Source organism: Mesocricetus auratus, unplaced genomic scaffold, assembly GCF_017639785.1.
Source record: "Mesocricetus auratus isolate SY011 unplaced genomic scaffold, BCM_Maur_2.0 Super-Scaffold_6723, whole genome shotgun sequence".
Lineage (NCBI taxonomy): Eukaryota > Metazoa > Chordata > Mammalia > Rodentia > Cricetidae > Mesocricetus > Mesocricetus auratus.
In genome coordinates, this window is record NW_024429183.1 from 612020 (window position 1) to 626466 (window position 14447).

Below are 14447 nucleotides of genomic sequence, written 5' to 3' on the forward strand. Positions count from 1 at the left end.
GTTACTGGATCCACTGATAGTCAGCAATCACCTAGCTGCCACTTTGCCCAGTCACTGGAACTGGGTATTCCTCTTTTTTTGGGGGGGTTGGGGAGGCCGGGGTTGAGACAGGGTTTCTCTGTGTAGCCCAGGCTGTCCTGCAACTCACTCTGTAGACCAGGCTGACCTCAGATTCGGAGATCTGCCTGCTTCTGCTGGGATTGCAATCCCAAGGTTAGCATTAAAGTCGTGTGCTACCATGCCCCAGCTTGTGTGTTCCTCTCACGGAGCCCACTTCGGGATGTTAAGGACCCCTGCTTATAAAGTGTTCCTCGCCCGGCGGTGGTGACGCACGCCTTTAATCCCAGCACTCGGGAGGCAGAGGCAGGCAGATCTCTGTGAGTTCGAGGCTGGGCTGGACCGACAACCTCCAAAACAATACAGAGAAACCCTGACTCGTAAAAACCAAAAATAAATAAATAAATAAATAAATAAATAAATAAAGTGTTCCTCAGAGCTGACCTCAGTGTTTCACTGCTGCAGACATGACTTCCACCAGTGGGCGATCTATGAACACTTCTTGCCAGCACCATCTGCTCTAGGAGGCTGCGATGGAAACGTGGAAGCGGCGTACACAGTCCTTGTCAGTGAGGTGATGAACTTCTACCAAAGGTTAGCCACGAAGCACTCAAAAACTCCTGCTTAATAGCACAGATAGATACAGCTCGAATAAGCCCGCAGTTGTCATAGGTGGTTTTCTGTTCCTTGCTTATTTCAGTGAGCAAAGTAATATTACTTTAAGGCTGAATAATGCCATTGAACAATATATGTCATCTTTTTAATCCATTCTTCCATTGGTGGACATTTGGGTGGTTTCTGCTTTTTGGCTATTAAATAACATTGCTATGAACATTTGTGTATAGGTTTTTGTGGAGCCCTGAGCTATTGTTTTTCTTGGGCATGTGCATGGGAGTGGACTTGAGGGATAAGAATACTTTCTTCCTTTCTTTCAAAGTGTTTTCACAAACTGGCTCTACCATTTAACATCTACCTGCAGTAGAGAGGATTTGACGTACCCTGCACCATGACCAACATTGTTCCTTTCTGACTGCAGTAATAGCCATTCTAGGAGTATGAAGTGCTATTTCACTGTGGTTTAGAGCTTTTTGTTGTTGTTATTGTCTTGTTTTTTCATGGATCATTTAGAGAAATATCTATTAGAATCCTTTCCCTGCCCTTCCCCCATCCCATCTATCTTTTTGCCACTAGAGATCAAACCCAGGGCCCCAGACAGGCTAGAAAAGTACCCTGCCTCTGAGAACACCCCCAATCCCTTTTAAGTTGGGCCATCTTATTGAGTTGTAGGAGTTCTTTATGTACCCTAGACACTTAGCTTATTTAGGTTTTAACTTCTTTTAGCAGTATTTTAGGTTTCCATAGTATAAGTCTTATATTCGCTAAATTTATTACTAAGTATTTTATTTTTGTTAGTTTGTCTTGAGACAGGGTCTCACCACATAGCTCTGTCTGGCCTAGAACTTGATATGTAGTCCAAGCTGACCTTGAACTCCCAGAGACCCACCTGCCTTGGTATTTTGTTCTTTTCAGTGTGACTATACATAGGATTACTGCTTTATTTTTTGTTATTCAGGGTTAATGCATAGAAATAGAATGGAGTTCTGTACATTGATTCAGCAAATGCAGTTATTTGATGCAGGGATTCTTTAGTTTTTGTTTTTTGAGACAGTTTCTCGGTCTCTGGCTAGCTGTCCTAGAACTCGCTCTGTAGACCAGGCTGGCCTTGAACTCATAGAGCTCCACCTGCCTCTGCCTCCTGAGTGCTGGAATTAAAGCGTGTGCGCCTGCCACCACCACCCAGCATCTATAGAGGCTTTTTTTCAGTAGTTACTCAGGCTTTACTGTATGTGAAGTTATGCCATTTGTGAATGCACATCATTCACCTTTTTCCTTTCCAGTTTAAATTCCTTTTATTTCTTTTCGTACTCAGTTGCTCTAGCTAATATGTGGAATGCAGTTAAACAGAGCCAGTAGAATGAACATCTTTATCCTATTTCTGATCCCCACCCCCACCCAAAAGAAAAGATCTCTCTGTAACAGTCATTATCTGTCCTGGAACTCATTGTGTAGACCAGGCTGGCCTCAAACTCACAGAGATCCACCTGCCGTTGCCTCCTGGGTGCTGGGATTAAAGGTGTGTGCCACCACTGCCCAGCTCTTATTTCTAATCTTAAGAGGAAAGCTTTTAGTCTCTCCTTGTTGGATGTGACATTAGCTTTAGGTTTTTCACAGATACCTGTGTCAAGTTGAGGAAATGCCATTCTGTTTCTAGTTTATTGACTCATTCTTCTCATGTGAGGGTATAAATTTTGTCAAATACCTATTCTGCATCAATTCATGTGATCATGTGGTTTTGTTTTTGTGCCATTGTTAAGTGTATGAATTAGTTTTGGGGTGTTAAACCTCCTAAGATAAATTACACTTGGTTTACATACATTTTTCTCCCCTTAAAAAAGAGGAAGAACTGAGTGGTGGTGTTGCACACCATTAGTCCCAGCACTCCAGAGGCAGGCGGATCTCTGTGAGTTCGAGGCCAGCCTGGTCTACAGATCAAGTTCCAGGACAGGCCCCAAAAGCTACAGAGAAACCCTGTCTTGACAAAAGAACGTGCTTACAAAAATGTAAATACAAAAGCCAGAAAAAAGTGTTAGTACCTTGGAGTTGTTTGCAAAACATCCAGCATGTTACATGGGTGCTAAGACCCAAACTTCCATCCTTAAGATTGCTCAACAAACATTTGTAACCACTGAGCTATCTCTCTAGACCCTCCCTTTTCTTTAGATAAGCTCTTATAATTTAGCCCTGGCTAGCCTGGAACTTGCTATGTCAACCAAGTTGGCATCAAACTTGCAGTGGTCCTCCTGTCTCTGCCTCTTGAGTACTGGGTTTTTATGCATGTCCCGGCCATTCTTTGTACTTGCTATTTTTGACTGCTAGTACCTTGGTTTCTCTGAGTTTTTCTTGATTGTTTTGTGTTGTCAGTTATATGCAGATGCTCACTGTGGAGGCAGGAGCAGGAATGAGCCTCACAGTAAGTACTGCCAGGCAGCACTGAGCAGGCTTTTGTTTTACTTTCAGTTCGAGGAGTTATAACCACTCACAGGATTCTAATTTGGTTCTCGGGGGCCGCACAGGAAATGAGGACATTCTTTCTAGGCTACAGGTGAGTTAGAAGACAATAGGGTTCAGTGTGTTTGCCGTAGCAAACCTATCCTTGGCCAAGGTATTTATGACCAATTTGCATAATGGTGACTGACTCAACAGGACAGAGTAGGAACTTGCATTGTCCACAACATGGCTAAGATCTAGAGCAACAGCGTACTCTGAATTTATTCCACAGGTGAGCATCACAAAACCTAGGCACACAACTGTGGTGCCACATCTGTCTCCAGGCTTTGGAACGTATAAACTTTACAGCAAAGCTGCTGTTGCTGCACAGCCTTCTGCTTCTGTGTGACTGCTGACTCAGCTGTACTGCAGGCTCTGGGAAGTGATCTTAACAAGCTCCCATTTAGCATAGGAAAAGAGCATGTGGAATCTTTATGGGGTCCCAGGATGAATGGGAGAATGCAGTGGTGTTGTGCTGATATTCCACAGTGTGTCTCGCAGCTCTAATCTTCTAAGGTAGCCTATTTCCAAATCCTGCATGCCGACTGACCTTGGGAGCTGTCTTAGTGAGGGTTGCTATTGCTATGAAGGAACACTACAACCATGGCAACTCTTATAAAAGAAAACATTTAATTAGGGCTGGCTTACAGTTCAGAGGTTTAGTCCATTATCATCATGGTAGGACATGGCGGCATGCAGGCAGACATGGTGCTGGAGAAGGAGCTGAGAGTCCTACATCTTTATCTGAAGGCAACAGGAAATGAACTGAGACACAGGGCTTATCTTGAGCATAGGAGAGAAACCTCAAAACCTGCTCCCAAAGTGACACACTTCCTCCAACAAGGCCACACCTCCTAATAGTGCCACTCCCTATGAACTTATAGGGACCAATTACATTCAATACCACAGAAGCACACATGGCATTCTTCTGTCCTATGGCACAATAACTGAGAAAAATAAAGGAACAAAGATTTGCCTCTTGATTTCAGTTTCTTGCCCTCATTGCCATGGTTCTGTGGCAAATCAGCACATCACACCAGGGAGAGTGTGGTAGACCAAAGCTGTTTACCTTACAGCATCCAAGTAGAGAGCAAGTGCCTGGGGACAAGGTAGATCCTTCAGTAGGTCCCTAGTGACCTAGTTCCTCTAACCAGGCCCTACCTTTTACATGCTCTATCACTTCAAGTAGTCCATTTAGGTATGTCTCCAACAATACATGGGCTCAGAGCCCTCATGAGCCGCTCGCTTCTGAACACTGGTGCTTTGGAGGGGTGGATCAGGTTAAGCTTTCAGCACCTGGCCTCTAGAGGATATTTCAGATCCAAACAGTGTTGCTGATGGGAGTGCTCAGAGAGGCCAGAGCCTGGCCTCTACAGCCCCTTTAAGATATGGATGCTGAGGATGCAGGATGAAACCATGATGAATGACAAAGATACACCAAAACCAACTCTGGCTTAGGCTTTCTGTTGTTTGTTGACAACTTGGCTCCCAAATTAGACCGAGGAAATCAGTCCTATTCCTGAACTTGCCATCTTGTTTTTAAAAGATTAATATACAAGATCCAATATAAGCCCAAAGTGGAGCTCACATTTATTTGGTACACTTTTATTTGAACACTTTGGTATTTAAAAAACTCACATTTATTCTCTTGAAAAATGTTTAAAAATGTATTTGGGGGACTGGAGAGATGGCTCAGAGGTTAAGATCACTGGCTGCTCTTCCAGAGGACCCGGGTTCAATTCCCAGCACCCACATGGCAGCTCATAACTGTCTGTAATTCTGGTTTCAGGGGATCTGACACATTCATACCAATGCAAATAAAATAAAGTTAAATAAATTATTTAAAATAATGTATTTGAAAGTGTTCCAAAATATAGGGACCTCAGGAGCTGTGGCAGCAAAATGCTGGCCTGACACTAACCTAGACTCTACATTGGGGGCAGACAGAAGTATATCTGTACTATGCTAATGGGGTAGTAATGAACCATGAGAGTCTGACTCCAGCCTTAAAGAAGGCATACAAAGAGCCTGGGACAGCAAAAAAAAAAATCACCTTCAGCTTATTCCTGTGTGTGTCTACCTGTCTACATAGCAGAGAGTAACAAAAGAGCCGAGTGTCAGCCACACCAGGTGAAGTGTGATAGGTATTTCTTGTACTCTCTTATTTTTGCAATTTCAAACTTGTTTTGTTTCTGTGGTACTTGGGGCTTGAACGTAGAGCCTTGTACATCCTAGGCAAGTGCTCTCACCCAGGCAGGCCCCCTGAACGTGCAGTTTTCTTGCCTTAGTCTCCCAGTAGTTGAGCTGCTGCACCTGCCTAAAAGTGGTTTTCACAGGGGAAAGCTTATGTTTTTGTCCCTGCTCACTCCCCATCCTGTGGTAGCTCATCTCTCGAGTCCCCAGCTAAGGTCCACAGTGAGCCCTGGAGAACTTTTCTACCCTGACTCATGTTTGGGGACAGCTCAGAGTTAGAAGATGAAAGTGTGTTTGGGTCTGCTCTTTTCCAGGAGATGGCAGCTGACCTGGAGCTGGATCAAGTCTCTTCTGTCTCCTCTGGTTGTTCAACTTCTCAGAGTCACATTCTCTTCCGGGTATTCAACAGACGGCTCCAAGCTCTGGCAAGTGGAGACAGCATGGCTAATCGTCTTAGGAGACAGCGAGAGCTGCTCATATGCAAACGGTAATAGACATCACAATGTCTCTCATGCCAGTGTCTGTCTTTAGCTTTCACTACTAATTGCTTCTATTATGTCTACCCCAAGCTTGGGAAGGGTATGAGCATCTTGGTGACTCCCATAGGAACAGGTGTGACCGTGCAAAAGGTGCTTTGGATCCAAGTCTTTATACTCAGACTCAAGAGTTCCTCTGCTGAAAGATGTGCTATGAAGAATACTTTGTTGTTGTTTTAAGAACACATTTTTAAGTGCGTTTTTTCATAATAGAATCCTCCAGTTAAGGATTGCCTTCTTATAGACAGGGGTGCATCCATCTACATGGTTTTTAGAATTTTACTTACTTATATTTTTTGAAGCATATTTGGGGAATCTACAATGAGTAAGTAGGACTTAAAAGCTGGGGGCAAAGACAGCTTTGTATGTAGAACACAAAAGCCCAAGGCAAGGACAATGGGAACTGGAAACCAGACTGTGTCTCAAGTAGCATTGCTCAATCTGCAAAGTATTGTGCAACAAAGTCTGAGCCAGGGAAAGGACACCCTGTTTCTTTGTTGTCTGTCTTTACCATGATGTACCTCCTTCTTCCCAAGGCTTTTCCTCCGCCTGCCTCCATCTGTTCTTATGGGCAGCCCCCAGACCAGACAGCCTGTCTCCCCCAACTGTGAGGAGTTCTTTAACCTGGTCAACTCTGAGTTGGTATGTGCAAATGCACTGGGCTGGCCTTTCTACCTCTGTGTTGGTTTTATGCTGACTTTGAACTGTTTTACAGAGAAACTTCTGTTGCCATGGCAGTGTCCTGACCCATGATATTACCATGCACTTCTTCAGGGTAATCCATTACCTCCTATGTAACTCTCTTTGGTTGCCTAGGTGGTACCCTTCAGGGCCAGGGTTCCCGTGGGCACCTGGGTTGGCAAACTGCTAAGCTTCAATGTATTCCTGCTACAGGGGCTCCTTAATGTGTGTTTTCGAAGTCAAGACCCAGCATTGGTGGCCAACCTGACCCTGACAGAGTGCCAGACCAAATGTCCCATGATTTTGACCTCAGCACTGGTAGGTCTGGTGTGTATGGTTTTTAAATTTACATTTATTTATCTCGTTCTTCCACACCAATCAATCTGTGTGTATACACAGTGGTCAAAGAACAACTTCCAAGAGCCAGGTCTTTCTTTCCAACGTATGGGACCTAGGATTTAACTAAGGTCATTAAGACATCTTTTTTTTTTTTTTTTTTTTTTTGGTTTTTCGAGACAGGGTTTCTCTGTATTGTTTTGGAGGCTGTCCTGGAACTCACTCTGTAGACCAGTCTGGCCTCAAATTCACAGAGATCCGCCTGCCTCTGCCTCCTGAGTGCTGGGACTATTAATCTTACAGTTCCTTGTTTTGATATTTTTCCAACAGTCGTGATTTCCAGGGTTCGATGTCCCTCCCTGGTTGTTAGGATTCACAAGATGTTTAAAGAGAAATAAAGTAGCCAGAGGGGCTGGAGCAATGACTCAGCAGTAAAAGCATTGTCTACTCTTCCAGAGGACCCAGGCTTGATTCCCAGCACCCGCATGGTGGCTCACCATTCATACACCAGGGGATCTAACACTTTCTGACCTCTACAGGCATGAAGCTTGTGTTCATGTGTGATACATATATACACATGCAGGCAAAACGCTCATACATGGAAAAGTATATTTTAGAAATAAGGGTGGAGCACACTGCCTCACAGGAGAGGCCATTGCCAGTTCTTCAGTGCTGCCACCACCCACTCTACTGTATCCTCACAGACACTGGATGTTCCATGCTGGCTGCCAGCCATCCCAAAGCACAACTGACATCTGCAGATGTTAATGACTGATGCCAAAAGAAGCTATTGAGGCTTCCCAGGTCCCCTGGTGCCTCCATCTGGTTAATTATTCTAATCAGAGGGACAATGGACAGGTCAAGCAATGGCCAGCTTTATTTCAATTTGTAGCTCATTAGGTAGAGTTTACAGTAGCTCTCAGCATGGCATTATCTAAGAAGCAGGCCAACCAGCTCAATGCCAACATTACAGGGTATTTCTTCATACAGTGCTCTCTCCCTTCAAACCTTGTCCCTGAGAATTAGAATGCCTCATGAACCATGTATGATAGCCCATGCCTTTAATCCCAGTACTTGGGGAGGCAGAGGCAGGCAGATTTCTTGAGTTCCAGGCCAGCCAGGGCTACACAGAGAAACCCTGTCTAAAAAAAAAAAAAAAAAAGTTACACGGCAGAGCCGGGCGTTGGTGGCGCACGCCTTTAATCCCAGCACTCGGGAGGCAGAGGCAGGCGGATCTCTGTGAGTTCGAGGCCAGCCTGATCTACAGAGTGAGTTCCAGAACAGCCTCCTAAACAATACATAGAAACCCTGTCTCGAAAAAAAAAAAAAAGTTACACGGCAGTACAACATGAACTGTGTAGTTGTGTAGAGCTCTCAGGAGTTCCTAGCTGACTGACAATTGGCTGTCTGGATGTTGGCAGCATATCTCTCATAGCTGTCCAAAGACAACTTCTGTAATCTGTTTCTTGGTTATCTTTACTTCCCACAGTTGTGGTGGTCCAGGCTAGAGCCAGTACTTTGCAGTCGGTGGAAGAAATGTCATCAGAGCGCACTGCCTCGTGAACTGCAGAGGCTGCAGGAGGCCCAGGAGTTTGCCAGCAAGTAAGCTGAAGCAGTGTCAAGGGGGAGCCCAGCTGCTGCTTGGACAAGGCTCTGTCGTGCCACGCTGAGTACTGGGTACTGCCTCTGAGTGGAGGGAACGCAGCAGGCTGAGCTGCCTAAGGAAGCCACCCAAGTGTTCATGAGGCTGCTTTCATCAGCTCCTGCATCCTGGCCCTGGATTCTGTTCTTATGTTTATTTAGCACAGGGCGCCCCTGTGACCCAAGGCAGGCAGCACTGGGGGAATAGGATAGGGCAGGGAGCAGATTATCGGTTCTTCCCTCACCTGACAGCCCAGACGATTTCTGGCAGTACTGACTGGCCTTACCTCATGAGGACCACCAAGCACCCGCAGAATCCAGGGAGTTCTTAAGAGGGCTTCAGCAAGACAGTAATCTTTATCAAGGACTTCCCTCTGGTATCTAGTTTTGAATCCATGCTGCTTCTGTCAGGAGTACTCCAAAACCTGCTCAGTAAACAATAACGCAGGCCTTGCTACCAACTTGAACCTACAGAGGTCAGATTACTCCTTTGACTCCTACAGTGTATGATATTAGTGCATCTGCCAGACTTACCCTGCTGGAACTAAGGTTATCATGACATTAACAGTTAGACCCCATTGTGCTAGTGCAGTCACAGGCCCACATGGACAGCCAAGAAATACTGAGAGCTCCGTGGTACTATGGCCTCTTCCTTCAAAGCTCTCAGGCCCCAATATCTCACTATGAAGAGGACAGAACTAAGTCAGATCCCCCTCAGAATGTTGTATATCATCTGTACTCTGTCCCCAACCAACCAGATCCCCCCCCCCCAGTAGACAAACAATTGACACAAACTTCATTTGTAGTGACTCTTGGGCCCCCCTGCATTGTGTTTGAAAAGGAAGTCCCCTTTGTTAAACACAGAGATATTTGGTGGCTAGGGGCATGCCAATTAGGTGAATACGCTTTAAATCTCTGCAATGTTTCTTTGTGTGTGTCAGGTTCCTCTCTGATTCAGCTTCCCCAGCACCCAGCCCAGCCTGGATCTCAGCTGCTGCACTGCACTTTGCAATTAGAGAAGTTAAGAAGGAAAATGTCAAGGCACATCTGAAAAGGCTAGACTGTGAGAGGAAAGAGGTAAAACCCAGAATTTTCAATACCTTTCTTCTAATCGTTTCTTTAAGTGAGGTATGCCTAATGGCCTTTCTTTACCAAGAAAAACATTCAATTTGGAGTTGTCACAAACTGTTAGCTAAGTTTGTTTTCAATAAGCCTCTCAAATTGATTGGTAAAGTGCTTTACAATGTCTTTGGAAGTGTTTCTGTTGAGCTTGTTTTTGCCTGCACTGCAACCTAGTATAAAGTCACCAGACAGTGTCCACACCTCCCATATTTACATTGCATAACTGTGACTCTTGTTGCAACTTCTATGTGAGAGACAGTCAGGAATTAGGCACTGGGCCCAAAAGAAAGAACCTGAACTACCTAGTACCCTTTAATCAGTACTTACATGACCTTTAAGAAACTTGGGGCATGTGTAGGCCAAGATTTTGGGGGATACAAGAAAACAGGAACCAGCAACTGAGGAGAAAGCTGGAAAGTAAGTCATGTTGTACACCCCCTCACTCTGCTGGCATACATGCACAAACAAAATAAAATGTAGTAAAAATTGTTTTAAATGGCCCTATAAGCCATAATTTATTCTGACATAAGCTCCTAAATGATAGAAAGCCTGGAACTGGGGGTTTATACTAGCAATCACAGCTCCTTGGAAGGCTGAGACAAGAAGATTGTTGGAATGACTTTGAGGCTATCCTGGACTACACAGTCCAAAAAAAAAAAAAAAAAGTGACTTAGAATTTTTTCCCCCTCCCAAGATCCACTTGAAGGTCTTGAGCTCTAGGCTAGAGTGTCAGTGTGTGACTTTGTGGTAATTGTTTCCCTCCTAGCTACTCATCTCCCTCCTCTTCTTTTCCTTGATGAACCTACTCTCATCCTACCTGACCCAACAGGTAAGTCAGACTTTTAGCAAAGGAGGCATTTTCCCCTAACCCTGGGTGGGGCAGGAGCACTAGATAATAAGTTCCAGGCCCACTCAGACTTCAGTTCATATCTCTGGGTATTTCAGGCCATTTTTTGTTTGTTTGTTTGTTTTAATTTATTTTTATTTCATGTGCATTCGTGTTTTGCCTGCATGTATGTCTATGTGAAGTTGTTGGGTCCCCTGAAACTGGAATTACAGGCAGTTATGAGCTGCCATATAGATGCTGGGAAGAGAACCCAGGTCCTCTGGAAGAGCAGCCAGTGCTCTTAACCACTGAGCCATCTCTCCCGCCCCCAGGCCCCGTTTCTTGTTTGTTCTTCCTTCTGATGTCTTGCTCCAGAGCTTTGGTATAGCAGCATGGTATGTGTGAGCATTTTCCATCTAGAAAGCCCAAGGCAATGCCTTTATTTAGATTGTGTCATCAGTTTTAGATTTTGGAGAGTAAAGAGGAACCACCCCATTTATGGTGAGGGCTGAACCCCCATCCACATAAACACAGCATCTCTTGGGAACCAGCTTTGTCCACCTGACAAAGATTAGCTCTCCACCTAATCAGCTCTCCTGAGGGTTCTTCTATGGTCACAGGACACTGCTGAATATCTGAAAGCCATGGATATCTGTGCTGAGGTCCTCATGTGCTTGGAAAGAAGGAAGGTTTCCTGGCTCGTGCTTTTCCAGTTGACAGAGACAGGTGAGAAGCCATGTGTCCCTGGAATAGTATGGGAAAGCTGGCTCTACCCAAGATGAGCAGACATAAATTGCTCTACCATGACAACTATCACTATTCAGAAGCAACTTTCAGTTAAGAACAAGCTTTGGAGTCAGGCATTGGTGGCTCACGCCTTTAATCCCAGTACTCAGGAGGCAAAGGCAGGTGGATTTCTGAGTTCGAGGCCAGCCTGGTCTACAGAGCAAGTTTCAGGACAACCTCCAAAGCAATACAGAGAAACCCTGTCTCAAAAAAAAAAGAAAAAGAAAAAGAAAAAAGCTTTGAAGTCACCTTTTATGGGTTTAACCTTACTGAGTTTATAAACCCTACTTCATTTGGAGTATAAATTCAGGACACACCCATTTAAAGCAACATAAGAGTCAACTGGGACACTCGAAGGTCCAGAATGTTGCTGCCCACAGGCACATTGTAGGGGAGCAGTGGGAGAAAGTGCTTGTTAAACCTCCAGTCTCTGGTCTCTCCTGTGTGTGAGCATATCAACCCCATTCTCCCAGACCAAGGGAGAAATGATCCTCTTTCCCAGGGGCTCTTAATAGGTATCCCAAGTGTCATACGAGAAAAACCTCCTCAGACCACATGACATCTTAGAGTCATCCCATAGCACTGACACCGAGTTCAGGAACCTAGAGAACTGACTGAACTCCTCAATTTTACAGATACCGAGCTGGGGCACCTTCTCCGCTTGGCCCCAGATCAGCACACCAGGTTGCTACCATTTGCCTTTTACAGGTAACTACCTGCTAGTCAGTGGTGAGTAAGGCCAGCCTTGTGCCTGGCATGGTCAAAGAAAAGGCATTGTTTCCCCCAAGATCTCCCTTGTCACTCTGTTCCACAAACAAGTGTACTTTCTGTGCTAACTGCTACTTACCTCTCAGTGTCACAAGGCCTTTACCGTTCCGCCTTTACCCGCAGTCTCCTCTCCTACTTCAGTGAAGATGCCATCATCAAGGAAGAGACTTTCCTGTATGTTGCTGTCGATATGTACCTCAAGCTGATGCAGCTCTTTGTAGATGGGGAAACCGGGACTGTGTTACCTCAGGCCAGCAAAAGCTTAAAGCTCCAAGGTCACTCCTTGCTGCAGGTGAGCTCCCCCGAGCCTATGAGGCAGCCGTTCCTTAGGAACAGTGAGTGACACATGCTAGTACTGATTCAGTGTGCCTGACCCATGTCTGCCTGTCTCCGTTCTAGGGTAGCCCTATACATCTGATAACAGAAGCACGTACTTTTCTGCTGCAGCTAATACCTCAGTGCCCAGAACAGTGCTTCTCCAACATGACAGAGGTAACAAACCCAGAGATATCCTCCAGCTGATTTCAAAACTTAGGTAAAATGAGAAGTCATAGGCCTGTGACACTTGAGATGGTAGTTGCACACCACAGGCCCATCATGCTGCCAGCACAACTCAAGTGTCCACTAGTTCTTGATCTGCAAGCAACTTACTCAGGCTATCCTGAGAGGCTGTGGGCACTAATCAATATATTTTCTCATAGCTGCTGGCTGGTCGAGGAGACTATGACCCTGAGATGAGCAACGTCCTCCTGCGGAGGCGGCAGGCTGACCCCAGCTTTGATCTCTACCAGGAGCCTCATCTGTTCTGACTGTACCCATCTCAGTGCACCAGCCGGCACCTTTGTGAATAATTTATTGCAAGCATTACATGGAGTTCTTGTTACACTAGAAAGTAGATTACAAATCTCCTTGATTGCTCTAGTTAGGAAAAAAATTAATTATTCATAATTTGTTTCTAGCCTTAAATTGCTCAGTGTCCATAGGAAAATAAACTGCTAGTACCACAGCAGGTTGAAGTACACACCAAGCCTACCTCCCTCACCCTGAGAGAGGTGCCCTCCAACATATGGCTGCTGGATATGTGAGGTGGAGTGCAGCATGGGGTCCAAAGAGCAAGCAGAGCTATGCCAGCAGGGAAGTGAGGAACATGAATATCTTTAAACCTCACGTCACATCTCAAGATGCCCAGTGTTCCACCTGCAGTTCTCAGGTAGGCTCAGGCTTCACAGCTTGACCCTCCATGGTCCCAGAAAGGCTCAAGGGCCCAGGTGGGGGCTCTGCTTCCAAAGGCAGGGCTCTGTCCTGGGTCTGGGTCAGAGGATGTACCATGGACATATGCACGTTGAGGTTGTGGGCCTTTTCAAACCGACGGCCGCACTGGTCACAGGCGAAGTCCAGCTCAGTTTCTGCTTTGTGTTTGGTCATGTGGTACTTGAGGGATGCTCGTTGCCTGCACTGGAACCCACAGACCTCACACCTGGGGGGCAGAGGCAGGTGAGATAAGCTGCACCTTGTCCCAAGCAGAGGAAGTGCCCAGCCCACACTTACTGCAGTGGCTTGGCTCCTGAGTGACGCATCTGGTGGACAAGAAGGTGCTTCCGCTGCTTGAAGGTCTGCCCACATTCGTCACAGATGTAATTGCGTACCTCTGCAAGACCAGAGGAGTTGTGAGCACCAGTCTCAAATATCCAAATCTGTTCCATAATGGGTAACAGTTATTGCTGCTTTATATAACAAGGGTGTGCCCAAGCAAGAACTGTTGAGAACCCAACATTATTTAAAATGAAAGACAATTCTGGTACAAAGAACTTCACTAATAAATATTTCTAATACAAAGCAGCTCATTAACAAAGATTTATAAATTCCTTAAAACAGTTACATGGCTAGGTTTTCCCCAAAGAAATTATGTGTATATTTGTCTTTTTTGTTTGTTTTTCAAGAGAGGGTAGCCTTAGCTGTCCTAGAACTTGCTCTGTAGAGCAGGTTAACCTTGAACTCACAGAGATTGATAGTGCTGGCATTAAAGGCACCCAGCACCACCACCTGGATTGTTTTTGAGATAAGATCTCATTATGTGGCCCTGGTGGCCTCCATAGAGAATTCATGGAGAAATTGTGCACTACTATGTCCAGCCTGAAACTCCTTTGGGGGCACAAACTTCTTAGAGAAGGTGCTCTCTAAAGTCGTCCCAAAGTAAAGACCTAAGCAATGGGGAGAAGGTGCTCTCTACAGTCGTCCCAAAGTAAAGACCTAAGCAATGGGGATAACATCACTGAGAGAAGTAAAATGATTCAATACACTTTGGAAACCAACTTCTTTAGCTCTTGGACAAAAACTTAACCACATCACATGCATGGTAGCACACACCTGTAATCCCAGTGCTTAACAAGGTC

General features: G+C 45.3%; 2 protein-coding genes across 8 annotated transcripts in view; one reads left to right on the forward strand and one right to left on the reverse strand.

Annotated features, from left to right (window-relative positions):
* Fanca (FA complementation group A) overlaps window positions 1–13060 on the forward strand; it is a 56651-nt gene extending 43591 nt beyond the window's left edge. For 3 of the 4 annotated variants that reach the window (XM_040735126.1, XM_040735131.1, XM_040735137.1), the window contains 14 exons: window positions 523–651; window positions 3136–3220; window positions 5673–5845; window positions 6431–6536; window positions 6610–6669; window positions 6789–6893; window positions 8401–8513; window positions 9494–9629; window positions 10441–10503; window positions 11121–11226; window positions 11922–11994; window positions 12178–12346; window positions 12454–12546; window positions 12756–13060. In XM_040735126.1, coding sequence (XP_040591060.1) covers window positions 523–651; window positions 3136–3220; window positions 5673–5845; window positions 6431–6536; window positions 6610–6669; window positions 6789–6893; window positions 8401–8513; window positions 9494–9629; window positions 10441–10503; window positions 11121–11226; window positions 11922–11994; window positions 12178–12346; window positions 12454–12546; window positions 12756–12863 — 1519 coding nt within the window. In that variant the 3' untranslated portion in view covers window positions 12864–13060. Of the gene's footprint in view, window positions 1–522; window positions 652–3135; window positions 3221–5672; window positions 5846–6430; window positions 6537–6609; window positions 6670–6788; window positions 6894–8400; window positions 8514–9493; window positions 9630–10440; window positions 10504–11120; window positions 11227–11921; window positions 11995–12177; window positions 12347–12453; window positions 12717–12755 lie in introns of those variants that run through there. The other variant, XM_040735142.1, reaches the window with a different exon arrangement.
* The window catches only part of Znf276 (zinc finger protein 276), a 34702-nt gene continuing 33145 nt past the window's right edge, over window positions 12891–14447 (reverse strand). For 2 of the 4 annotated variants that reach the window (XM_040735176.1, XM_005073153.4), the window contains 2 exons: window positions 13603–13702; window positions 12891–13531 (listed from right to left, as the gene is read on the reverse strand). In XM_040735176.1, the coding sequence (XP_040591110.1) occupies window positions 13261–13531; window positions 13603–13702 (371 nt within the window). In that variant the 3' untranslated portion in view covers window positions 12891–13260. Of the gene's footprint in view, window positions 13703–14447 lie in introns of all 4 variants that reach the window. The other 2 variants (XM_013115643.3, XM_013115642.3) reach the window with 2 other exon arrangements.